This window comes from Falco punctatus (genome assembly GCF_963210335.1).
Source record: "Falco punctatus genome assembly, chromosome: 3".
NCBI lineage: Eukaryota > Metazoa > Chordata > Aves > Falconiformes > Falconidae > Falco > Falco punctatus.
The window spans coordinates 17,714,845-17,739,813 of NC_137582.1; the positions used below are offsets into that span (position 1 = coordinate 17,714,845).

General features: G+C 39.2%; 1 protein-coding gene and 1 long non-coding RNA gene across 3 annotated transcripts in view; both read right to left on the bottom strand.

Moving 5' to 3' along the window:
* Window positions 1-24,969, bottom strand: part of NSMCE2 (NSE2 (MMS21) homolog, SMC5-SMC6 complex SUMO ligase) — a 136,252-nt gene that overhangs the window by 59,960 nt on the left and 51,323 nt on the right. For both annotated transcript variants that reach the window (XM_080378389.1, XM_080378390.1), the window contains one exon: window positions 12,288-12,441. In XM_080378389.1, coding sequence (XP_080234515.1) covers window positions 12,288-12,441 — 154 coding nt within the window. The remainder of the gene's footprint in view (window positions 1-12,287; window positions 12,442-24,969) is intronic.
* Window positions 12,449-24,969, bottom strand: part of LOC308060107 — a 33,509-nt gene continuing 20,988 nt past the window's right edge. The window contains exons 2-3 of the long non-coding RNA XR_013926608.1: window positions 21,976-24,934; window positions 12,449-21,765 (exon numbers count right to left, since the gene is read on the bottom strand). This is a non-coding gene — a long non-coding RNA (uncharacterized lncRNA). The remainder of the gene's footprint in view (window positions 21,766-21,975; window positions 24,935-24,969) is intronic.

Genomic DNA, 24,969 nt, shown 5'->3' on the forward strand with positions numbered 1-24,969 from the left:
GCTTATTTATGAGTTTATTTGCATCACTTCCTGGGCAACTGCTGTAGAGAGAATGCTATGATGTAAAACATAAGCACTCTCACCATCACTCCACTAACCGCTTCTCTCCCTCATGAAGTACTTCTGGTGCCTGCCGGAACACCTCTTAAGCAACCTGCCTTTAATCCTGAAATCATTCAGTGCAAGTCTGGTAACACAACAAATCTACATCCATATTTCAGATGATAAGACATGATAAACCTATTCCTACCTGTAAAGACAGATGCTGTCTCTCAAATGAGAGCTAGTAACAGCTGAAAGATGACAACTTAAAACTACTCCTCAGTTCTGACAGAACAACTGAATGCTCCAAGCCTGTTTCAGAGTAAGTGTAAATGCCAATAAAGGTGTTTGACTTCTTTGACCTTGTATTAATGGTGACCGAAAGCAACATATCTTAGGTTACCCCTGAGAGACAGTACACACAATTACCACTTCAGCTCCCTGATAACATCAGTAATTGTCTGAGTGCCTAAAATTCCCAAATCCACAGATCAGAGCCATGGTCCATTTCCTCTCCAGCTACATAATACCAGCATGCGTGCTCAGTCTCACAGTAAAAGACCATATTCATTCCCTTCACATTACTTTCTAGTTGGCACACTTTTAGTCATCTTATGCAATACTGTGATTGACGTACCAATGTAAAGCACACTATACTGACAGAATAGACTTGCCACTGAACAAAGTTGTTCATGCAGATGTGCCATAACCTTCCTTGTGGGAGCCAAAGCACTTAACTCTGGCTTCTGGCATCAGGTCTGAGGTCCACAAACCTAAAAGATGGGTGTTTCAGTCCTTCAGTGCTTCTCCAGCTTTCTTCCTCCATTTCAGCCCAACTTATTTAACAGGTTTGGGGTAGTGTGAAGAAGATCTCCAGTACATTTAATGGCATAAAATTCAAGTTGGAAAGAAATCATGCTTTACTGTGAGGTCACTGCTGCCTACGGCTTTCAAGAGGGAAATGAAACAATAGGATTTAAAAAATTTCAGTAAGCAGCCAATGCACGTGAACTTCTGATAAGGAATTAGAGGTTGTTTATTAATCTTGCTGTACATTATTACTTTGCATGTTACTGTATGTTGCAAGTATAGATTAGGGAAATTACATTGATTTCAGAAGCTACATTGACGCTTACCAAAGCAAGACCTAGCTCAGCCTGCAGCTCTACTGAAGGACACACCAAAGAGCTATATGACAGATAGTTTCAGGCACCATGAAAACACCAAGTGTTTTCCTTTCTCTGAACTGGAGTACTCTGAAGTTACCATGAAGTATGATAAGCAATAATGGATTATTATTTAGTCAGCATTATCTCAGATCTACTTCCCTGTTCTTCTTCAAATGCTTTCTTGCTGGCAGTCAGTCCAAATGCATTACTTGCAGTACAGCTCTACTTGAAGTAGTATTTGCTTTGATCCCTGTGCATACTGGTGGCACAAAGTCCCACATATAAATGATGAAAATAAAAATATAGGAAGGGTAAAAAAACCTACTGTCCCTCCATAAGTAAGATACTCAAGTAACAGAAAATGAGTAAATAAAACAAAGCTCCCTAAGTTTAAAGCTCCACTGAGCTTTATTTTCCTCCTTAATATCCTAACTTCAAAATGAAAACATCTCAATTAAAAAACACTGAGATGCTCTCCCTTTCCTCTTTATTTGCCACCTTCTCCTTGGACTGTTCTTCACCTGTTTCCCTGTGATCGCACTTGAAGTTTAAGCTGTAAGCTCATGGCACAAGAATGCAATTCCTCCACCCTTTACCTTTTGAATTTGTCTGAATAGCATGCAAAAGACATAATGGCAATTAAGATTGTACTGAGCTCGCAGAGGCAGTGCTTGCATTTTTACTGCTCAGATTTTTACAAGCAAAATAGTATGCTTTATTACAACATCAAAGAAGTGAGGGAAAACTCTTAGTGAAATTGCTTATGTTTTAATACCAAAAAACCCCAAATTTTCCATAGGGTATAGTCCGTCTGTTTAGGTTTTCAGTATTTCAGATACAGGCAAGATTTAGCATCTCTCTCTATGCTTCTCATTCATCTGAAACATATAAAACATTCCTGATGAGCTCAAATATGGTCACAAGACACGAGATTTTATAAGTTTCCACATTGCACAACAGGAATAGCGTAGAGTCAAGAAATACAGGAACTGACTGAATTGAACTAAATGCCATTGAGGGGGAATATCTAGAAAAGATAGGGTGCATTGCTGGCACAAAAACAAATGAGCAAAAACTTGGTCACAGACCAGGTTTGCCTGAAAATTTCTCACCATCTGAGCAAGGTTCTAAGGTTTTTCATCACTCTTTCAATAGAAGCAAAGGGGGGGAAATTAATATATTTTAAGATGGCATTTTATTAGATAACGTGATTGAAAGCAACATCAAGGGAATGGAATCAGCATCCAGAAGCTCGCTTCCTGACCTATATGTTCTTACAAACAGTAAAAATGCCATGCTGGTAGCCATCAGTGTGCTCACTTAAGAGAGAATTATCCCATGACAGTAAAAATAAATTACCCAGAGTATTACCCCTAAGTGTATAATAATAATAAAAAATTATTTCTATGCAACACCCCATTTCCTTTCTAGATTTGATCTACTCAGTGCTGATCTGAAAGCCAGGCTGATATAAAAGCAAGAATTATAGGTTACAAAGACTTCTGCACGGGAATAAAATGTAGATCTTTTAAAAATATATTTATACATCAGATGACAGACACAGAAAGAGATAAGACGAGTTTACCCTCAAGTATTCACTGATTGGAAGGGCAGATATTTATAACAGGAGAGACCTACATCTGATGCTCTTTCTGATTTAGATAACTCCCTCAGCTGAGCGCCTTCACCATAGGGCTAAAGGGTCAGTGTCTCTCAGTATTTCCTTCCGCAGGTGTTTCCATTTTTGTGTATAGTTCAATACACACTGCACAGAGTGACGGAGACTGATTCCAGAGCTACAGGTTAATCTCCTAATAGGCCAAGAATATGTCAAGTTCTATTTTAAATCGCTGAGACCGAAACCCCGGTCACCTATACTGCAGGTTACTCACAGTGGAGAAGGGCTGTTTGAGGGGGTGGGTTGATTACTCTTTCAGTTTAACTACGAATTCCGTGTCAGAGTTCTAAATGACAAAGCAAGAAACTTTGTATTTTGATCAATCATATTAGAAAGGCAATCATTTCCTCAAAGAAACCCTCACCAGATCCTTTGGCTGTTATTGTTAATGCAAGCCTCTGCCTGCTATCCTATCAACATAGCTAATTTTTGACCCAGAAAAATTGTCCCAGATTACAAAAGAAAAATTCTGATGTTTTCATTCATTCTAAAGTCAGTCCTTCTTTGCAAACTAGCAAGGACACTAGTTGTGATGGCAATTTTGCACTACTGTATAGCTCCCATTGCCATCATATTTGAGTATCCCCTTTTCTAGTTTGTTTCTCTACCTTGTTTCTCTTTCCAATAATTCTGTGAAACAGAGGGTTTGTACGTCAGGCATAATCACCATCACTTTAACTCATTCTTTTTCATTCCCAAGCCCTGAACTCCTAATCCTTCAAACTACAAGTGGACTAGCTCACTGCTGAGCAAGCCAACCAGTTCCTTCCAGAAAATATACAGACAGGACAGTCCCAAAAGTACAAAACCATGCCAAGTTTCTCTCTCAGGGCAGTTGTTTAACCCTACCCAAAAGTCAGATCTCATTCATACAAATGCCTTTAAACATATTTATGTCACTCCTCAGGGGCTGCAATTTGCTCCCTCAGCATTATGCCATGAAAACATTACTCTGGCAGACTAAAACACAGTTATGTTATTATTTCCAGCTCTTTGAACTGAAAACATCACAAAAAAATAGTAATGATGTTTTAATGCCACAAGAGAAGCAAGGCAATTGAGTGTTTTGCACTCCAAACTGGACACAGCTACTTTGCTCCATAGGGTACCAGCCCAGAGCAGCATGGATGTGAGCCTATCCACTTTCATTAGTGTCTCCTTGCACAGTCCACAAACACAGACCCACAAAGATTTTAGGCACCTAACTCCCAGTGATCTGTTTTGAACCTAAATGACTTGATCTAATACAAGAAGGCTGTAACAAAGCAAAGAACTAAACCGAGGTCTCGGTCTCCTCCACTTCAAGTGACTTTCCTAAATGCTATTATCATCTTTCATTTCTTTACTAGTCAAAGAGCTGTCTATAAGGAAATTCACATAAATGAAAAGTGCATATCCCACACACACCACTGAACTATCATAACACCAATCCCACTTCCAGTTACAAATTTTCAATTTTTGTGCTGAATTTGTTTCCCCCTAATTAGTTGGTAACGGGACTCAAAATTAGTACTCTAAATTAAAAATACAATGAAAATCACATTAATGTAATTTTCCAGCTGATCCTCTGCCAACACAGGTAAGTATAAAGATGAAAACAGATGAGCTAAGAAGTTGGGTACAACTGAAGAGAAATCCAGATCTGCAAATCAGTTATGTGACTCCACACAGGTAACTTCAGCCTCTTACTCAAGTTTCACCTCTGTTATATGGTGAGGAATAAAATTAACTTGCCTACTTCAGTGTGATGTTGTGAGGACTAATTGGATGAAACTTATCAAGCATTTTACTACACAGTGTCTTGTTGCAGCCTGTTTTCTTATCCTACTAAAAGCAAAGACTTCAGTCTTTCCTAGAATCTCCAGACAGACTGTTTTATGAATTTAAAGATAATTCCTTTCACAGTGTCATTTTTTTCTACCCCATACTGCATCTAAAATAATAGCTTTTTGCATCATTATTTCTCAGCATATGCATGGCTTAAAATACATGTATCAAAAGGGTATAATGGCATGTACTTGAACATTAAATATTAAATTTAAAATCTTCTCCTTTCAAAACATTTGCTTATTTATAATGACTATAAATGTGTCCCAGTGAAATATTAAATCATGATACATACTTTTATCCTTTCAAAACCTCGGAGATTTTTTTTCTTCAGTGGAGAGAGGGCAAAGAAGAGCTTTACAACTGCACTGCTGCTGCTACTTTCCAAAATACATTAAAATGACTGGTTTCCTATGACGAAAAGTTGCCTAAACTAGTATTGCATCTCCAAATTATTTGTTCACCATCAAAAAAAACCTATCTTTCCTACATTCGCTAGATTTACCTCTTAAATTTTTTGGCATAACCAGCAATATTGTCATTCACTCAAATCTCAGCACTTTCTATAAAATGACTACCAAAGTGTGCATCTGTTGGGTGTTCGTACAGACTGCAGTTATCAAGGATTCCAAAGTGCATGTTATCAGCTGCTATAAAAGGGCTATGAAACCTGTCATCCTTTGTGCACTGAATGTGAAACTAAATAACTTTCAGCAAATAGAGCAGCGGCAGCTAGGGTCACAGGAGTTGAGATTACACTTTCTGATTAGCTCTTTTTCACAGAGTATCAGAAATTTAAACTGATACATAGAGATTAAAGACAGATCTTACTTTCATTTTGTGAAGGCAAAATTCTCATACTCCGTGCCAAAGATGCCTTTGATATATATATATATACACACACACTGGCATAAAATAAAAAGACTTGGTAATACAACTTTAAACATAAGGTGGAATTTTAAATTTACACAAGATACAAAATGCAAAATTACAATTCCTGCAGTAATCATGACTTAGTTCCTATGGGCTCAGTCCTGCAAGGTTCTGTACTGCGATTACACTCCAACAAGGAAGTTAAACATGACAGCAATCTCACTCATTTCAAAGGATCTACTCATGCAATTTAATTTAAGCAACTTGTTTAAGCATTTCACTTAATGAAAAGGAGATCACTAAGCACTCTGAAGATTCAGGACCCTTATGTGTAAGGACAGCATCAGTCATGCAGGGTTATGGTCACAAAAAATTTTCCTTACAATCCACACATGCAATCGTTTAGAACTTCCTATTCTATTATTTCTATTATTTCATTCACTAAATCTGGTATTACCAGATTTAGTGAATATCCCTCCAAGTGCTCAATTACTTAGAAAAGATAATGTAGCCATTTTGGGTTACAAGAATAAAAATCTGGGTTACATTTCAGGTTAAAAAATAATAATAATTAAAAATAAATTAATCAACACTTCTTATATAGTGCTTTGTGCTGGTTTATCTCAACCCATGAATTTCCTCACTTTTACCCTTCTGATTCTCGCCCCAGTCCCACCACAGGGGAAGTGAGCAAGTGGCTGTGTAGTGCTTAGTTGCTGGCTGGGGTTAAACCATGACAGTCTTTTACGGTGCCCAATGCGGGGCTTGAAGGGTTCAGGATAACAACAGATATTACTGGAATGTGCTAGATCAAATTTATAGCTATTGCTGTTTAGCTAGTAATTGACAGGCTCCTGTGCTTGCCACGGGGCTTGCTTGCCACTACTGTATAGTGCTCGTTAGTGGCTGCTTTTTGCTTTTGTTGCTTGCTGTACTACTGTCCTGCCTATCATCTCATTGTGCCGTGCCTGGGAACGTTCTGATAACAGCAATGGCGACGCACTGGGGCTGGCAGACGGCCGGGGCATCGCTGCTGCTGCTGCAGTGCTGCTGTACTGGACAGGCTGGAACTCCAGTGTGAACTCGAGTCAAAGGGACTGTGACTGTGGCTGAGTCCATGTAGGAGCAAGACACCCTGAAGCATCTGCGGCCATGGATAAGTCCACACCAAAGCAGTCTTAAAGCTTCTGTAGCCGTGGTTATGTCTGTGCCGCAGCAGTTATGCCTCTGAAGGGACTGTGGCCAAAGGGTAAGTCCACACTGGAGAAGGTACTGCAGCAGGTACACCTTGAAGCATCCGTGGCTGTGCATGAGGTCATGCTAGGTAACCTCAAAACATGTGGCCATGGATAAACCCATGAAAGAGCAGGTACACCCCGGAAGGGTCTGCAGCCACGGCAGTAGGCCGTTTTGGAGCAGGTGTACTTCTGACAGGATGTTGCTGTGGGTAAGGCCACGCTGGAGCAGGTCTATCTCTGAAGGCATTGCGGCCCGTGGATAAGGCCACGTTGGAACAGGTGCACCTCGAAGTGACTGTGGCTGTGGGTAAGTTCATGCCGCAGCAGGTGTAGCCCTGGAGAGACTGTGGCTCATATATAAGTCTCCACTCGGAGCACATACAACCCCTATGAACTGCAGTCTGTGGGTAAATTCAAGCCAGAGCAGGGGCAAAGGTAGGAATTCATTGCAGTGTTAAGCCATACGATGTGGTCCAAAGGGACCAGGAGTGGAGACTGTAATGGAAATACCTTTAAATTGTTGTAACCCAGGACCTGATTTGCATGTCATAGGAATTCCTATAGCAGGAACCACCTGAATCAGTGTAGGGCAAGCCACACAAGAAGTAGCACAAGTGCAGCAGTAACCTGACCTTGAGCTGGCTTTGGTGCCCAATAATTCCATGCCACACCCCACCTCTCCTTGTCCTGAGCGACCACCACAACAGATGGAGCCCAAAGTCATGGACTAAATGAACTCATTAAAATCTGGAGATTTTAAAGACATTTCATAAGGGTGGTCCATAGACTAAGGGAACAATATTTGTGTATTATACCAAAGGATGGGAATGGGGGTGGTGGTTAATGACATATTGCATATTGTGGGACCTGAGCATGATATAAATGGTATGGAATAAGGGGTGAAAATGTGCTGGGTTTGGCTGGGATAGAGGTGATGTTCTCTCCATAGTAGCTAGTACGGGGCTACTATGTGCTGGAAATTTTTTATGTGCCAGATCTGTGCTGGAAACAGTATTGATAATAACACAGGGATGTCCTGGTTATTGCTGAGCAGCGCTTACACAGTGCCAAGGGCCTTTCTGCTTCTCACCCCACGCCACCCTACCAGTGGGTAGCTGGGGGGGCACAAGAAGCTGGGAGGGGACACAGCCAGGACAGCTGACCCCAACTGACCAAAAGGATATTCTATACCACAGACCATCAAGCTCAGCATATAAAGATGGGGGAAGAAGGAGGGAGGGAGGGCATTCAGAGTGATGGCTTTTGTCTTCCCAAGTAACCATTATGCATGATGGAGCCCTGCTTCCCTGGGGATGGCTGAACACCTGCCTGCCCATGGGAAGTGGTGAATTAATTCCTTGCTTTGCTTTGCTTGTGGCATGGCTTTTGCTTTACCTATTAAACTGTCTTTATCTCAACCCATGAGTTTTCTCACTTTTACCTTTCTGATTCTCTCCCCCATCCCACTGTGAGGGGAGTGAGTGAACACCTGTGTGGGGCTTAGTTGCCAGCTGGGGTTAAACCATGACATGCTTACATTCTAAGCAGGTTTAAGTAGAAAAATGAAAACGTTTTTCATTAAAAATAAGAAGTGGGAATTCAGGAATGTAAGATAGTTCTGAAAACAGACTTCAGAAAAATCACTTGCTGTTCACATAAAACCTGTCTGACAGTGTTTTGACACATATCATCAGAGGTGGAGATTTTGCATCATTTTGCACAAATTCCAGCTAAAGTATCTGCATAATAAAGGCTCACAGATTGAGGGAAAATGCCTGCAAACTGTCTGAAAAATGAGAACAGAAACTGCTCTAAGGTATGATATCATCCTTACTGCCACAGAGATGCACTTTCCCAGTTTCATTTCTGCACCTTACCTACTGCTAAAGTTCAAAGCTATGGAGGTCTCCTTCCTGCAGAACTGCCTAGAGAAGAGGACAATCTGAAGGTGATACAGCACCATTCTCCACCCTGAGTATTAGAGATACCTACTGTATTGCATGTCACCTATTAGGTGTCAGGGAACAACCATGCAGCTCCCTTTCATCACTGTGGCAGCAAATATCAAGAGAGAAAATGTATTAGCTTTCTTAATTTTCTGTTAAAATAAGGTTATATTTAACTACTTCACACTCTGCACCACTCCTAAAAAGTGTGTCGAGAAAGTTTTTCTCCTTCAAATCCTAGTGAATTTCTAAGTAGCAAGACAATGTGAGAATATAACATTTTCTTTTTCAGCTTTTCTAGAACACAAATGTCAAACTCTGCATAAAAGATACGTAATAATGGTAACTCATCATGGAAGGCAAATAATTGTAGCACATATCTCATCTGCTCCTTTGAGATAGAAAAGGCTGGCACAAAAGAGAACTCCAGGAAAGCCCCTCTGAGAAAACTTGGCTGGAATTTTTATATTTTATCTGATTTAGGAATAAAACCAAATCCCAGGAAAGAGCTAAAAATTGGACCACACTGTATATGTGTGCTTGAAACCGGTCAGGAGTTATGCACCAAGTTGTGCCCAAACCTGGCAAGACTAATAGTTCAAACCAAAAAACTAACTAGGTAACTGTTGATGAAGTTATTGATACATGTAACTGACATCAAGTAGTTTTAAACTGTGTCCCAAAATTGCAATGTTATATAATCTGCTGTGTTCTGGGGGCAGTATCGTAGGACTCATGCTTCACAACTCATACAGGAGAAGCTAAAGAACACAGAGATGTCTTGCCTTAAGCATGGCTATTGAATATTTAACAGGGTGACCCTAATGTTCTTCTTACAAAAGAAAAAAAAATATACATATGGTGTGCTATAGGGTAAATCATCATCCTTGTTTATCAAAACAAGTAGATGTCTTTTTCAGATTTTATGAATCTTCAGCTCAGGTGGCAATGCAACCCAGAAATTCCTGCCTTTGAGCCCACTCTTTCTCTACAGCAACACTACTCTCTATATGGCATATGTGGTGTTTCAGATAATATTGACAGTGCTCAATTATACATCTCAGCACTGTAATTTACTACGTAGAACCCAACAATGAGAAGAGGCTTTTTATACCAGATGGAGTACACTGTCAGTTTAGCCTCTCACAAAGATGTTACGACCAGAGGCCCTGATCCTATAAGAATGTGCGTGTCTGTCATTTTTAAGCTTGTGGATAAATTGATGATAATCAATTCCATGGGTCTTTTTTAAGGCTAGGTATGAGTGACAAAACCACACAAAAGGATAGAGGGAGGATAAGGGTAATGGCAAGAAGATCACATAACTACAATAAATAGAGAAACTGGACAGTCTTACTAGTTCCAGGTCACTGTATCATACAGAAGCAAATTTACATACGTGAACATAAACGGACTCCACTGATCTTCATTCACCTATTATTAAGAATTTCTGTGAGCCTTCCTGGTAAAAGAGCCTTTTAAAGAGGAAAGTAAAGTTGTAAAGTGACTTTCTGCTGGAACAACAGATTATTCAGGCAGAAAACACAACACTGATGCAAGTTTAAGGCAGCAGAATTGTGCTTGCTTTGAAAACTTTAACTTTGAATTTCCCACCAGTTTTCTAGCTGCAGGCTTGAGGTGGCATTTAGTTATCCATTTCAAAAGAAGGTGCGCAGCACCAGACTGTGTATTTGAATACACGTTCATTATATTTCATCCAAGACTGTTTGTGAAAGCTAACAAACAATTTTCCATTCAACCTTTTAAACTGCATTAAATGCTTCAATAGGAAAAAACGTGATGGATTTACCTCATCAAAAACAGGATGAATTCTACAAAATCCAAGCTGAGCCAGCTGATCAATAGTCCCTGGACTGAACATAGCAGTTCATACAACATCATCATGTATTTTGGTTTGGGCACAATCTGACCACTGTGCGCAACCAAAAGAGAAGTCCAAGTGGCTAAAAAGACAAATCTGGATTTCAGGCAGTAGTGGCAGAATGATGTCCTAGGTTTTTTTTATTTTTTTTTTTTTTAAGAAAAACTATTACTGTGCTTATTTTATTTGGTTTTGTTTTTTTTTTTCCAGCAGGTCTGCCAGTTAGAACTCAATCCCATAGCCTGAGCTGAATATATTACTAGGGCATACACCCCCTCCTCAGGCAATTACAGGGTGGAAAGTAAATCCAAAGTCAGTTATCAAGATTTTATCTTCTCAGTTACTAACACCTGGAAATTAGGAATTACAACATAATGGTGGGGCAGTAATAATTTTATGGTTATGTAGGGAGTGAAAATTACAGTTTTGTGGTCTGCAGCCTGGTATGTTCATTCTTAAAATAGTGCCAAGAGCTCTATTAAACTCAGAGATCAGTGTTAATACTCAAATCCAAAATCTTAAAAACCATAAAGATGGGAAACATATATTAAGCCCTCAAGCTCTAATCCTAGGGAGCCTTGAGATATCAGATCTGAAAATTGCCTTGTCAAGCATGTCCTCACACTTCATAAATCTCTATAGGGAAGTAATCCAAAGTCCAGTGAAGTCAACGGGAAAATTCTTTCTGCTAGTTTCAGTGGGTTTTGGACAGACCTCCATAAAAACAAAACTCAAGGAAATCTACAGGATAACATCCAGAATATCATTTTCAGAGGGTACAAATCATTAATCTATGACTCCTGAAGTTCCTGAGATACCAGTTTATGTTGAAATCAAAATGTAGGGTGGGAGGAAATAGGTACAGGGGTCAAGGGACAGCAAGCAGAATAATATCATTTCAAAACATAATCAAGACTGAGGAAGAACACCACAAATAGTGTTAGAGCCCACAAACTTTCCCAGTAACAGTAATCGGAGTGATTTTAATGGCTGCTATAGGCGCAGGGCAATAAAAGCATACAATTTTGTTCTGTTGCATAAATACTAGAACTGTTCACTCTCTAAGTTTTCTGGTAATTTAAGCACAAATAAACTTTTAACACTTGATAAATCACGTGAATTAAGAAAAACAGATTTTAATAAGTTGCAGTGTTACATGGTGCGTGCATAGAAGCTGTAAACCTGAGAACAGACAGAGTAAGCGTTTTCCAACAATATAGTTCTACGATTAAAGCAAAGGTCTTCTTAGAGTTGCAACACATCCTAAGTTGTGAAACAGGAGCAATTTGTTTAAGTGACAAACGAAAACAGCTTACCTAATCCTTTTAGAAGATCCTATCAATTAAGTAAAAAAAAAAAAAAGAAAAAATCTCCAAATGAAAAAGCCCACCTTAGGAAAAAAAGATGTGAAGCAAGTTTCATGGTATTTGTATTCAAACACGGCAGGAACTGTGGGAGTCTAAATAAAATTACCAAGGTAATTACATTGGTTTTTTTCTATACAGATATCAATTTGAATAAAACCACTCACCTCAGTTTGAGCCATAGCTGGCAGTTCTATATCTTAGAGCAGTTAGTCACATCTTAACACTTGGCATTCAAAGAATCTATTTTTTAAAAAATAATACTTACATTGTTTTCTCATCTCTTTAAGTTGATCCTGAAAATACAAATATTTTTCATTCCTTTGCAAATCTGAGTCACTGTTCTTGCTTTCCAGTGCAGTAAATTTTTCTTTTACTAAATATTTTAAATCTGGCATATTTTCCGGGTTTTCTCGTTTTATCTGTAAGGAACAAGAAATAGAATGTTATTTATTATGACACATTTTAATACAAAGCAAATATGTCAAGCAGAAATTCATGAACGTAATCTCGAGTTTCTTTTGACTGTAGTTAGGTTTCCTGCTCTGAAACCATAACCTCCACGCAACTATTTATTTCAACAACAGTAACTATGAAATGCAGAGATTAACTTCTTAGTACCATTTAACTCAGTTGCTGTATACTGTGTATTTCTCACACTAACAGGGAAAACTGATCAAATTTACTTCCATGAGCCATAAAGGTCAACATGTTAACAAGAACCAGTATAACACTGAATGTGAATGAAACCAAAGAATACGACTCTGTCCAAAAAGTGGGAAGATGACTGAAAAACAGAAATAACTTTTTTAAGTTATGTTCCACTCTCTCACCATCTTTGAATGAGCTTTACAGAAGCTTATAATCTACATGCGTGATTAGTGTGATAATACCAGCAAAAGCAGTACAGACAGCTAATGTAAAAGGAAACCAATTTATTTGTGCTGTCTGGACAAGCAGCATTATGCCATATAGACAGGCAAAAACAGTTTCTTCAAAAGCACTTGCTTACAGTAACTTCATCTGGAATGATCTGAAGAATAAATGACTAGAAACAAAAGGGAAGTCATCACATAGGCATATTACGATATTCCAAGAATGCAAAAAGCACTTTGGGAACCCCCATAACCCAATAATTTATAGAGTTTTCCCTTCTGTTTCTCTAGCCAACATTAAATTCTAGGGAACTGTACCTTTGACAGATCTTCATAAGAACTAGTTTACAGGTGGTGGGAACTGTGCTATGATGAGCAACAGCACAAACTCTGAAAGAAGGTGGACATCTGTCAAATCCTTAATGCTAAGCATTTTCTGAACCAGACAAAGGCTATTTCTATCTCAAACATATGGCAAAACATGCCAGTCTGAAAAAAAAAAAAAAAAGAGGTAAGCACCATTTCTGCTGAGCTGCTCTCCCCCTACCAGACACATTAAATTCCACCCCTCACCAGACCACAGTACTATTCATTGGGAAAGACAAGAAAAGAGCCTACTGAGAAAAAAAAAATCACTTCGTCAAATTGTTTACAGGTTCCAGAGTTTACAGAGACCCTGGAAATCCTATGGGATATGTTTTATTTCAGGAGCCAAAAAAATAATAAATGTTCACATAAAAATGAGCTTTGCAGGTATATAAAATGCTACATAGCCAAGAAAACTTCACTTTGTTTTTAATCAAAGCAAAGCAATCCACAGAACTATTATTTCTTCCAAAAGTAAAGCCAGTTTGGCACACTTACTTTCGGCAGATGCAAGTTGTGGCAAAAAGAAAAATAAGAAAAAACCAGGCACTGCCAGGCGATAGCATGCAGTTTTTAAAGGCACCTGGAGATAAAAGATCACCTACTACAACATCTAACTGTGGACGGGAAAGACTCAGGAATACCTTGGAACCAAAGGCGCACTGTGACTATGAAAGACCAACAGCATGTCACCACAGATGCACAGGCTGCTGCATAAACCCAAGCAGCAGAGTGCAGTCCATATCATATGAAACTTATCAAAAGGAGCAAAGTAAAACAGAACATTCTGCTCCCAGGGCAATGGAGGGCAATCATAGCACTAAAATGATTTGCCAGTGTCAGCATCACAGCAAACTGCTGCAAAAGAAGGCCTATCACAACCAAAACAACCGTTCTTCACCATTCAGCTGAAGAAGGCCATCAAGTGCATGCAAGCACAAGAAAGCAATTACTAAATCAAAATACATCTAAAACACAACATATTATAAAATAATTATTTGATTTAGACAACATGTAGTGCAAACATACTCCTTTCTGCAAAAACTCAGGCTGTTTTTACAGACATTCTCTTGTTAACAGAAACAAATGTACAAATACAGGACCACACTCACAAGCATAGTCCAAATAACAACCTGTCACTAAGACCTGCCTTCATCATGAACAAGAGCACTAAGGATAGATACCACAGAATAGATCCCGTCGTGTATACTAAAAAAAAACACCAAAGTGCTTCTAACTTGCTGATACTCACACAAAGAGTAAAATAAATTATGTGGATGTTCATCACAGACATCCATCTGCAGCAAAAACAATGTCAATAATTTTTCCTCTCCACAAGGACTATGTTCAACACTGATATAGTTACATCAGGCTCTTTTTAAGCTTTCTCTTGACTCATGGAAGATTTGAGCACAGAAATTCACCCTCAGTGCGAGAGGTGAAGAGAAGGGCACAGTCAATGTTAGTTCAAACAGTCATTCTCTCAGCCCCAACTTCCAGAATTAAAGGACTTTACCCATATGAGCAGAAAAAGAGCAGGAACTGTAACCTACACTGTTATGTTAGCAAAAAGGCAGATGTTTGAGAAGCTGCATTATATGCACATGAATAAGTTTTGTCCCTGCTACTGTGGAGCTACTAAAATTTGCATGTAGACATCTGTACTAACCTCAAGAGAACAATTACACAAACCCCTCCTTGGCTACATAACTATAATCCCACAGCTTGCTGCCATATATCCAACAAAGTAAGAGCTAGCATGCTATTTGCTAAAGGCAACATGAACAATTCCACCAGTTATCAATAAAAAAAAAGGGTTTCACGCCAGCTATATTTCCAGTAGCAATACATTACATTGTGAGGATAGTCCAGCAATGCAGCACATATGACATAGGCTCACACAATCACCTACTATGGAAACTTAAAGAGTCAGATGACAGAGTTGCTCAAAGAATGCTCTTTCCTGTACTTTAACATCTTTCACGTTTATAATTTAAATTCAGTTTCTGTTTACCTCCAGATGATTGCATTAAAATGATTAGTAGACACATCATTCCTGACCACACTCAATACTGTACCATCGCGTACGCTATTACTGAAATGCCAGGTAGACCTTCTGGAAGGTCAATGCATCACAGGTGAATAATAAGGCCTGTCCACCCACTATAATAACAAATAAATACGTTTGCTGTGCTCAAGCAATTTCTCTTTGGTGCTGCATATCCTATCCCAAGAAAAGAGTTGAGAACATAAACTCAACAACATAAATGAAAACAAATGAAAGAAACTGTGACATCAGTCCCAGTTCCTCACAGTGGGACAGAATTGCAACATCTTATACACTGCATCAGCACAACACCCTTACAGGTACATTAGAGTTTTCTTTAGTTCTCACCACCCACTCCTATTCTACAGATTCATGATGGAAGTAATGATGATGAGATCAGCGTAACAAAATGTATAAGGACAATACATACATAGGGCATGGCTAAGGAACAGGGCAAAATTATCAATATTCAGGACAAGTTGGGGTCATACACCTTGTTGGTCTCAGCAGCATGTCAGATAAATGCTTACTAGCAAAACTGAAGCCATCGGCATGTTCAATTTCTCTGTAAAAGTTACTTCACGTGGGAACCATGACAGACACCTTAAGCAAACAACTGTTCATTTAGTAGCACTGTCAGCCAAAACCAGCATGCTAAGTAACACCTTGCAGTCATTAGTCAATCCATTGAGAGTTACAATGATTTTGAAATGGGGTGGAGGCATACACACCCTGCAAAGCATCCTGGAAATGACATGTAACCATGAACTGGGAGTGTTCAGGACATATGGTGAAAAGAAGTATCAGTCACAACAGCTTGTTTAAAGCAACAGAAAAAACAGCTGCTGTGACAGTCCCATAGCAGCAAAGAACCACATGGGTATTTGCATGGGGCTCAGCAGTAAGAGGGAGAACAGACATGTTATACATGATAATTAATGATACTCCATACATGATCTACCAGCAGTGCTGATAGGAAAACACATTTAGAAACACTAAAAAAGTAATTGTTTAGAAAAACATAGCTGTGGTTTACCTATCCAAAGATTCATTTGCTCATGGCAACGCACCATACCACCTGGTCACAGCTAGTACGTACAAAGAGGTTACTGCGTTTGATGGGAAATGCTTATGAAGTGAGCCAGGTCTTTGACTTCTGCCAATATCTACCTGTAAGGATGAGCCTTGCTTTTTCAGATTCTTTCACTGGTAGTGTGTCTATTCCATGCACAAGCTGTTAGACTATGCCTCCGAATATCAGACTTTTTGAAAGGCTAGCTTGCACAGCTTCAGACAACAGTAAACACAAGGTATTCCAAGGAGCAGTCTGGGGAATTTTTATTTCATCAATTACTATAACCACCCAATGAGAAATGAATTATTCTGTTCCAGACCGGTCCCAGAACCAGTGAGGTTAAAAGTACAATAGAGTAAAATTGGACCAGCTTGCAGCATTAGTTACATACAGTAAGGGACCAGTGTCCAAAACCCCACCAATTAGCATAATTCTGCATGGAACATTGCAGCATTTAGTGATTTGTCCTTCCCAGTATTATGTCCCAAAACACTTTACAAACATTAAAGAATTTAGCCTCAACCAACCACTGTGACATATGTACCACCAACTGTATTTTACAAACGGGGAGACTGTGGCATGAAGAGATGAATAACTTGCCCTAAGGCCGCACAAGGAGACTGTGGCAGAACCAAGAATAACTAAATCCTGGTTCTGTGCTTTGAGCACAAAGCCATCCTTTTACCTTCTTTAGCTGAGGGAAAGTTCAAAGTAGCATGAGCATTTGGTTCACTCTCTACAAGGAGGCCCGAAACATCTTGTGGCTGCTTGGCAAACTGTGATAGAAGCGTGGCATTCTGCACACCGCAAAAATGCTCCACTGGACTTTGCATTGCAGTGGTTCAGCATGTGACACTCCACAGTTAATCTTTCAGCCTTTTCTTTCTTCTCTCTCTAGTACAGAATTCCTTTAGCTGCATATTTTTAATCCTGTCACTGTTCCTAGGTACCTTTTTTACCGCTATTGTTTATGCCCCTTGGGTTTTGGGACTTTGCCAGTACCATCCATTTTATTTCTCAGAAATTTCTTGCCATACCTGAACTATGCTGAGGTTTCCTCAAACCAATGATGCAATCTGCAAAAGAATGATCTTTCCGACGAATTCAGAATTCTCACCTTAATCTTTCAAACCACACACTATCTGTTCCCTGTAATTTAATCTCTACAAAATACAGACTTACAAAGTTTAATTTACAGATATTATTGACATTTGGTATTTGTGAGGTAAAGAAACATTCCTGCTTGCTAATAACCTTTTTAATGACCAAGTCAGCTGACGTGGCAGAACTTCTTCATTTTCCAGATTCTTTGTTGTTTCATTTATGAAAGGGAGAGTGATTAGTCACTTAGTGCTGAGAAGCTCAGAGGTATGTAGCTACCTAGATACTTCTATCATTTTGGGACACTCTGAAAAAGGATACACTGATGTCTCCAGCTAACTCCAAACTCGGAGTTTTAGATTGCATTTACACTACAGCCACGTGCCTGTGTGTATGCTTATGGAACACTGAGAGCAGCTGCATCTTTTGAAGAAAAACTTAGTATGTTATAGCTCCTGTTGGGACAATTTCTCACCTCTGTGAATTCGATGTTGTAAAGGAACTCAGTCAAGATTTTTCAGACAACTTCAGTTACTTCAGGACTTGGGGTGACTAGCCTAAGACATCCTACAAAGACCCAGTTTTCAGAACCTAGGTATCTCATGCTTTCTGAATTGACTTGACTTTAAAATGTCTGACCCAGACAACAGACATATCTAAAACTACCTGTTTCAGAGAACAAATACCAAGAATTGGCTGGCTATAACAGTAAGTACAGACACCGTCAAAACAGCCTCTCTGAGCATGTCCATCAGATAAAAATAACTTTTCTTCCTTTATTTACATCTGCTATGCAGCAACATCAGCCAAAAATGCATGTCACCTTTCTTTAACAATTCCTACGTCCTATTATTTCATCCTTACCTCACTAAATAATTTATTATTACAAATATGCAGCCTTTCAACACGCACATTTATTTTACCTCAGGGTAAGTCAAAGTTTGCTGTGATTATTTATTATAACCGATTTTTTTCACTGAGAGGGAAAATAACATGGGAGCTAAGTAAATTTGTGGGTTGAGTCACCCAATACGCTTTGTGAATCATGTGAGAACCAACTCTAAGTGAGTCACCACTGTAACTGAATCAGGCTGCAAAATTTCAACTCAACCTAAACAGTCATTTATTATTCTTCAATGGCTGGATTCAAAACCTTAGCAAATATCAGATCATTTGTTGATGCACAAATAAAACCCAGCTCTTGGAAACATCTGCAAGGGCAGTCAAAAAGGATATCATCATTCGGCAGTAGGAGCTGCGCTAGTTTGAACACAGCTCTGCTGCAGTCAGAACTGCCTAAGGGCCCATGTCTGATTCAGGAGATTCAACACCTCTATACATCATGGCTGCAGGGCTGGGACTCTGGTTGAGCAACACCTTCGCAGACAATTGTGAAATGCCAAGAGAGGCATATTTATAAGGGCTGACCCATACTTATGACACATACTGCCTATTAAACCCGGCCAGCACAACAGAAAATGACTGTCAGCACGTTTTAAAATATCGCAAAACCTTGCCAGAGTAACAGTCTAAAGGTGAGGCAGGGTTGCCATGGTTCAAAAGCAGCACGTTAATACGGTGGCTGTAGCTAAGGCGTCCCTCATAATGAAATTGCTACCACCTTCCAGTTTCTTTTCCCTACTTCCAACACAGCTGAAGATGTTTTACCTTTATCAAGAAAGTAAGCACAGAGGGGCACACACTGCTTCCATGTATCCTGGGGGTATATCCAAACAACCTCCCCCTCCCCGGCAAGTCACAGCACATGTGAGTCAGTTTGGTAAGGCTAGAAATTTGAGTTTGGCCCACCCTGTTTGCTTTCTTTCTCCTGTTTAGAAAGGAACTGTATATACAGAGTGAGATTAAAGTAAATTAGCACCAGGTGAGGAAACAAATCACCTGGGTGCAAATGCAAAGTTTACAGCTTGAAAGCATTTCTTGGGGTTTCTATCTGTTAGAAGTGCCACCTTAAGCAAAATGCTTTACTCTGCACGTGTTTTAACAGAAAAAAAAATAAATGTTTTTTGTATTTTCCCCAGTTGCCCACTATGGTAGAGACAAGACTGTGAAAATCTTCTTGTTTCTCTCCAAGACCCCTTGCACACTGCCTTGCAAAGTACAAAGGGGTAAAAAGAAGCAATGAAGGAAGATCTTATTGAAATACCAGTATTGAAACTACTTGCTTCCAATAGTGTAAAACTGGCTCATACAGACAGCAATAAATATGAGCATTAGAGGTGATGTTTTCCCAACAAACCAAAGTGAAGACAGTTAATGGATATTTAGCACCTTAATCCCTTCAGCATTTCTGAAAGCCCAACTGCCTGTGGTTTGCCATGAGGGCTGGACTGCATTTTCTTAATGATCTCAACAAAACAGAAGTCTCTTCATCTTGTTTCTCTGTAGTTTTTCAACATATGAAGTATGAATACAACAAAGCAAAAAATCATACAGTATTTGGGAGACATTTATGAAAACACCTAAAAAACACGGTTTAAGACACAGTAGAGGAGCAAGTACATAAATTTACTAATCCTTTCTTTATGTATTTTAAAGTTCTGCCACAAACAGATTTTATGCAAGCTAATTTTGGTACACTAGAGATATACTGCATTTTGTTCTGAGTAGTTTTGCCTGAGCACAGACTAAGGCTTATAAGAGCAAAAATAACTATTCTTATAAAAATGTTGCTTTGTTTTAACAGCATGTTAGAAACTGTGAGGCAGATGGTGCATCTGTTTTAGCAAGGTTGATTCAGCAAATGCATCAGGCTGTTGAACCAGTTTACCAAGCTGCTGATTAATTCACGTATTTAGAAAATACATTAACATGGATATTAGAGCTTGCTTTTATTTTTTCTTTAATACTGCACTCAAACTGATGGAAATTTAAACATTGATTTCAGTGGGAGCAGAAGGCCCTAAGGTGATTTCAGATTAACAACCTGTTTACTCTTGTATGGCTTTGCTTGGTTGACTGAGATCGCTAAATCTCATGTTTTCCATAGCGTGGAAAATAAAGGGCTAAATCCTAAAACAAGTACAATTCAGTGTTATCTCCAGCAGCTCCTACAAAACGCTGTTGACTTATGCCAGCTGTGAAGCTGATCCCAGTTTAAATACAAAGTGTGACTTATTCTTTCAAGACCTGCATACAGCATGTATTGTTAAAATCAGCTGTTTTTCCAGAGGGATGTTTTCCATATTCCTTGGATATACCCTCCAGCAAAAATTAAGCAGACTTTTTCAATTTTTACTCCTCTGTGGTTTTTTTTTTATTCATCTGATGAAATTCTTGTCCTCAAAAAGTTCTTCAGCACTGACAGCATTTCTTCTTCATATTCTCCAAAACAGCAATGTGAGTCATATTGTCATTTTTCATTAAGACTAAATGCAACCTTTACACTTTTGAGAAAGAGCAATAAGATTCCTTAAGTATAGACTCATGCTTTATTTGAATTGACATTAGTTGAAAAACATATATTCTGTCTGACACTTTGAGCCTAGACTTATCAAGTTAATATATCTGTATTAATATATGGATCAAGATGGAAATACTTCCATCAGGGTCAGCTCCACCTTTAACACAGAACAGTGAATTCAGTGATGGTGCCAAGCTACACCAAGCAGAAAAAAAAAAAAAAAAAAAAAGTGCAATTGCAGTGTGGGCCCAGAATTTTCTTATAAACTGGGAGCACCTGCCTTCCTTACACTGCAGTAGGTACCAAAGACCTCACCTGTATGGCAGTCCCAGTCTGCGTCCTGTGGCAGAACTGCCTTTTATTTTGCACTTTCCTGCAAATGCCTTAGAGACAAGTCTCTCCCTTGAGCCTCTCCACGTATCACAGTCTTCAATCACTATTAGTGATGTTTTCTTATCCAGCTTCCTATTGGGACAGCCCTCAATAGAGTTATTAGCCACTAAATGCCAGGTCTTCCTTCCTTCCATTCTTATCCTTCTTGATTTACCAGTTCTGGCTGACAGCTTACACCTCTTCCCTTGTCTTGGCAAACACTACGTGCTTTCCTAGTACATGCACAAGTAATTCTTTCCTGCTGCATGGGACACTCTGGAATGCTAACATACCCTTTTTGCTATATAGGTGTACCAGGGTATCTCAGTTCCCTAGATTTTATAGGCTCCCTGCAGGCAGTATATTGTCTGACAGAGAAGGATATTTTCAACTGGGATTCTTTTCCTCTTCTTTGCCTATAGGTCCCATCTTTGTTATTAATGCAGTTTCAGCAAAGCCTCAGAAACAGAACTGTATCACAAAAAAAAGCTACCCTCCAGGTAGCCAACAGCTTTTAGTTTATGATGTAAGCGGACGGAAGTGACATTGTAAACCTAGGCTATATAGTGTCACGTCGTTCAGCAATAAACGCCATTTGCCATCCACCACATTGGTGTCTGTGAGCTGATGGACCGCGCGGCCAGGGGTCGGCCGCCATGCCGTTCCTGAACCAGGTCACCGTGTGCCTGTAAAGGCAACAATTCAAAGGGCCTTTGCTCCTAGTATGCTAGATTAGCTACTTATATGTTCCTCTATAGCCACCAATTTTTACAAAGACTCCATGTGTAACAGGCTAGATTAATCCTGTCTACATTACCACCCAACACATCCTTTCCACCAACTTTCCAAAATCCTTGGAGTCTATCCACCTTTTCTGTTACCTATCACAGCATCAAGAAGCTGGTTCTTGCCAGCAGGTAACCACGATGCCAGTTCCTGCCACTCTACCTGTTTGATTTTCGAAACAAATGGCATTTGCACTGTCTGTCTCTTGGTCCTCCTGCTGTGGGAAAACTCCTCATAAACATTTGTGAATATATCTTTAAATCCTTCTTCAAAATGCTTGTTTAAAGCTTTTTTTTTTTTATTATGATGTCCACAAACCTCTTCACAACTGACTGTTTCTGGCTATGACAGTTGTCTGTCCTGTGTGACTGAGCCCAGCCTCCTGATTCCAGAGCATCCCTTTTTATACAGAGCCTCGCAAAACTGGGTCCCGAGAAATTTGATGGAACCTGAACAGCTTTCTTATTATGGGTCATTACATTAACTTCCACATCTTAACTCAAAACCAGCTTGCTTCATACTTTCCACATTAAAGGAAACCTGGAAAACTGTGAACAATACAATAAGCTGTAATTAAACACAATACTAGTAATAGTGATACCTAACTGTAAGGTGGATACCGGATGCAATCTGATAGATGACTGTATAATAGAAAGCACACAAGAAGAGTTTTTAAAAATTCAGAGACATTTGTTTTGCAACTCTCTTGCAATTTATATGTAAACTTTTTTATAAAATCTGAATGTAAATTACCAATCCAGGTTTAAAATTATGACTAAAAATGAAATCATATTCCAACTCTCCAGCCCATATAGACTCCCCCATTATACATAAGCCCTTGATTTTTACATGCCGTTGGAAGTAATTAAAATCAAACTTTAATTTAAAAAGGTTTTTAAATAGTTCACAGTTAAAATAACAATTTCTGTAACCGAGACTAGTGTGCGACAGCAGTATTAGTTTGCTCATGCCTGCAAAATGTGACAGCAGGGTGAGAAGAAACAGGAAAAACTGAGTCTTCAACTGCATTTATAACGCTGAAGGAGATGGTCCTACCTGAGAGTTTGTCTGCATGGCAGACATGAAAAAAAGGAGCACGAAACAGGATTCCTAAACAGAATACTCTTCACATATACTGCTGAAATACCATTTGTAAAAGCAAAATAAAAAGCTTAGCCTCAAATTTAAATACACTTTTCTTAATATTGCCTCAGCTGACAAAAAAAAGTTATGGAGTAGAAATTTTGTTTTTCTCCATAAGAACTTACTCACCCAGGAAGGCAAACCAGTATGAGTTTGGCCACTATAAGGTTGCTGAAAAAAACCTCAGTACTTTTTTGACTATAAAAACCATTCCCATTATGCAGGCTGACAATCCCAGAAATTTGATGTCATCCATGACTACAAACTGTCACTTACCACTAAGATTTAAAAGCACAAAAAAGAATTCATCATCTTCTAAACTTATAACTCTATGCATGCAAGTATCTCCTTTCTGTTATTTTCAGACTCAATAGATAATTTTTTTTTTCTTGTTCCTCAGTTTCCGCAATGCTATGAAATCTGTCTCCCCAAATTCTTTCAGGCTGCTAGCACAAACCCTATGCCAGCCAACTCTCTTGATCACACCTCCCCTGCCACTTAAACTTCTCCCTACATCTTCCTGAATTCACAGACCTAGCTCTTATATTTAGTACTGGTTTTGAACTTGTCCTTCCTCTTTCTCATATTACTTTGCTTTCCCTTTTTTAGCTTCTTTCGAAGCTCATCTCATCATTCATCGCAATTTTTCAGTACTGCACATTCCTTCTTATAACTCTATCAAACTCGCTTTTCCATCATTTCTCTGACTCATTCACTGTATATCATGTGCTAGACTGATTCCTCTCTTATTACTAGCCCTAATTATGGGATGCCTCCATTATTCCTTTATATATTACAGTCTCACCAAACACCAGCTCCTGAGTCACTTGGAAAGGATGGAGGGAGCAGACAGAGGGAGTGACTGCCTCCCCTCCACGCATGGGTCAGCAGACTCAGGAACGGCAAGTTATGCTGACCTCTTCATGGGTTATGGTAGGACGTGCTTTCAGAAGTGCACCCACTGGTACCTAGGAATATTTTGTCCTGAGAGTGCTACTGCAGCACACCTTCCTCTACTGTCGCTGACCTCCTTAAGTCACCTCATTATAAAGTGAAAATACACCTTCCAAAGTGGAACACTGAAACTCACCATAAGTAACTAAACCTCGTAACTGCATCTCATGCTTCAGCACGGATCTTCTGAGTACGTCACAGCAAAGTATTTAAATTTGACTTGACACTACTCTGTAGTTATTCAAAATCAGATGAAATTTCAGCTGTTTCTCAGCCAATCACTTGCTACTTTGGCGAGTTCTGTAGATTGACTGTTATCAATCCCTATCATGATTGTTCCCCTTTGTTTTTGTCTTCTGCCATGCAATATATATTCACATGATAATATTTCTTGCTTCCTGAGTTTCTCTTCTCCACCAGCCTTCACCAGCATATTCTCTTGTCCAAGGGACTTAAGTTTTGACAGCAGACACAGCTCATCTCTACAAAATATAGGACAGTTGATATCTGTCCTTGTTTCTCAAGTTCATGACAGACTCCTATTCTGAGTGATGAGGAATCTCATCTTGTTATATAAAATACTAGACAGAAAAGAACCCAAGAACAGGACAAAAAACTTTCTAAAGACGTTATGGATTACAATCAGTAAACACATGGATCGATAGCTGGTCAGCCATTTCACTGTTCGCAAGACAGAATGAGACATGCCTACTGCAAAGCTGGGTAACAGAACTGAAAAAAAAAGAACACCCAAATCACTGGCAGAAGAAAAAACCTCTTTTGCAAAAAAAAGAACACCCAAATCACTGG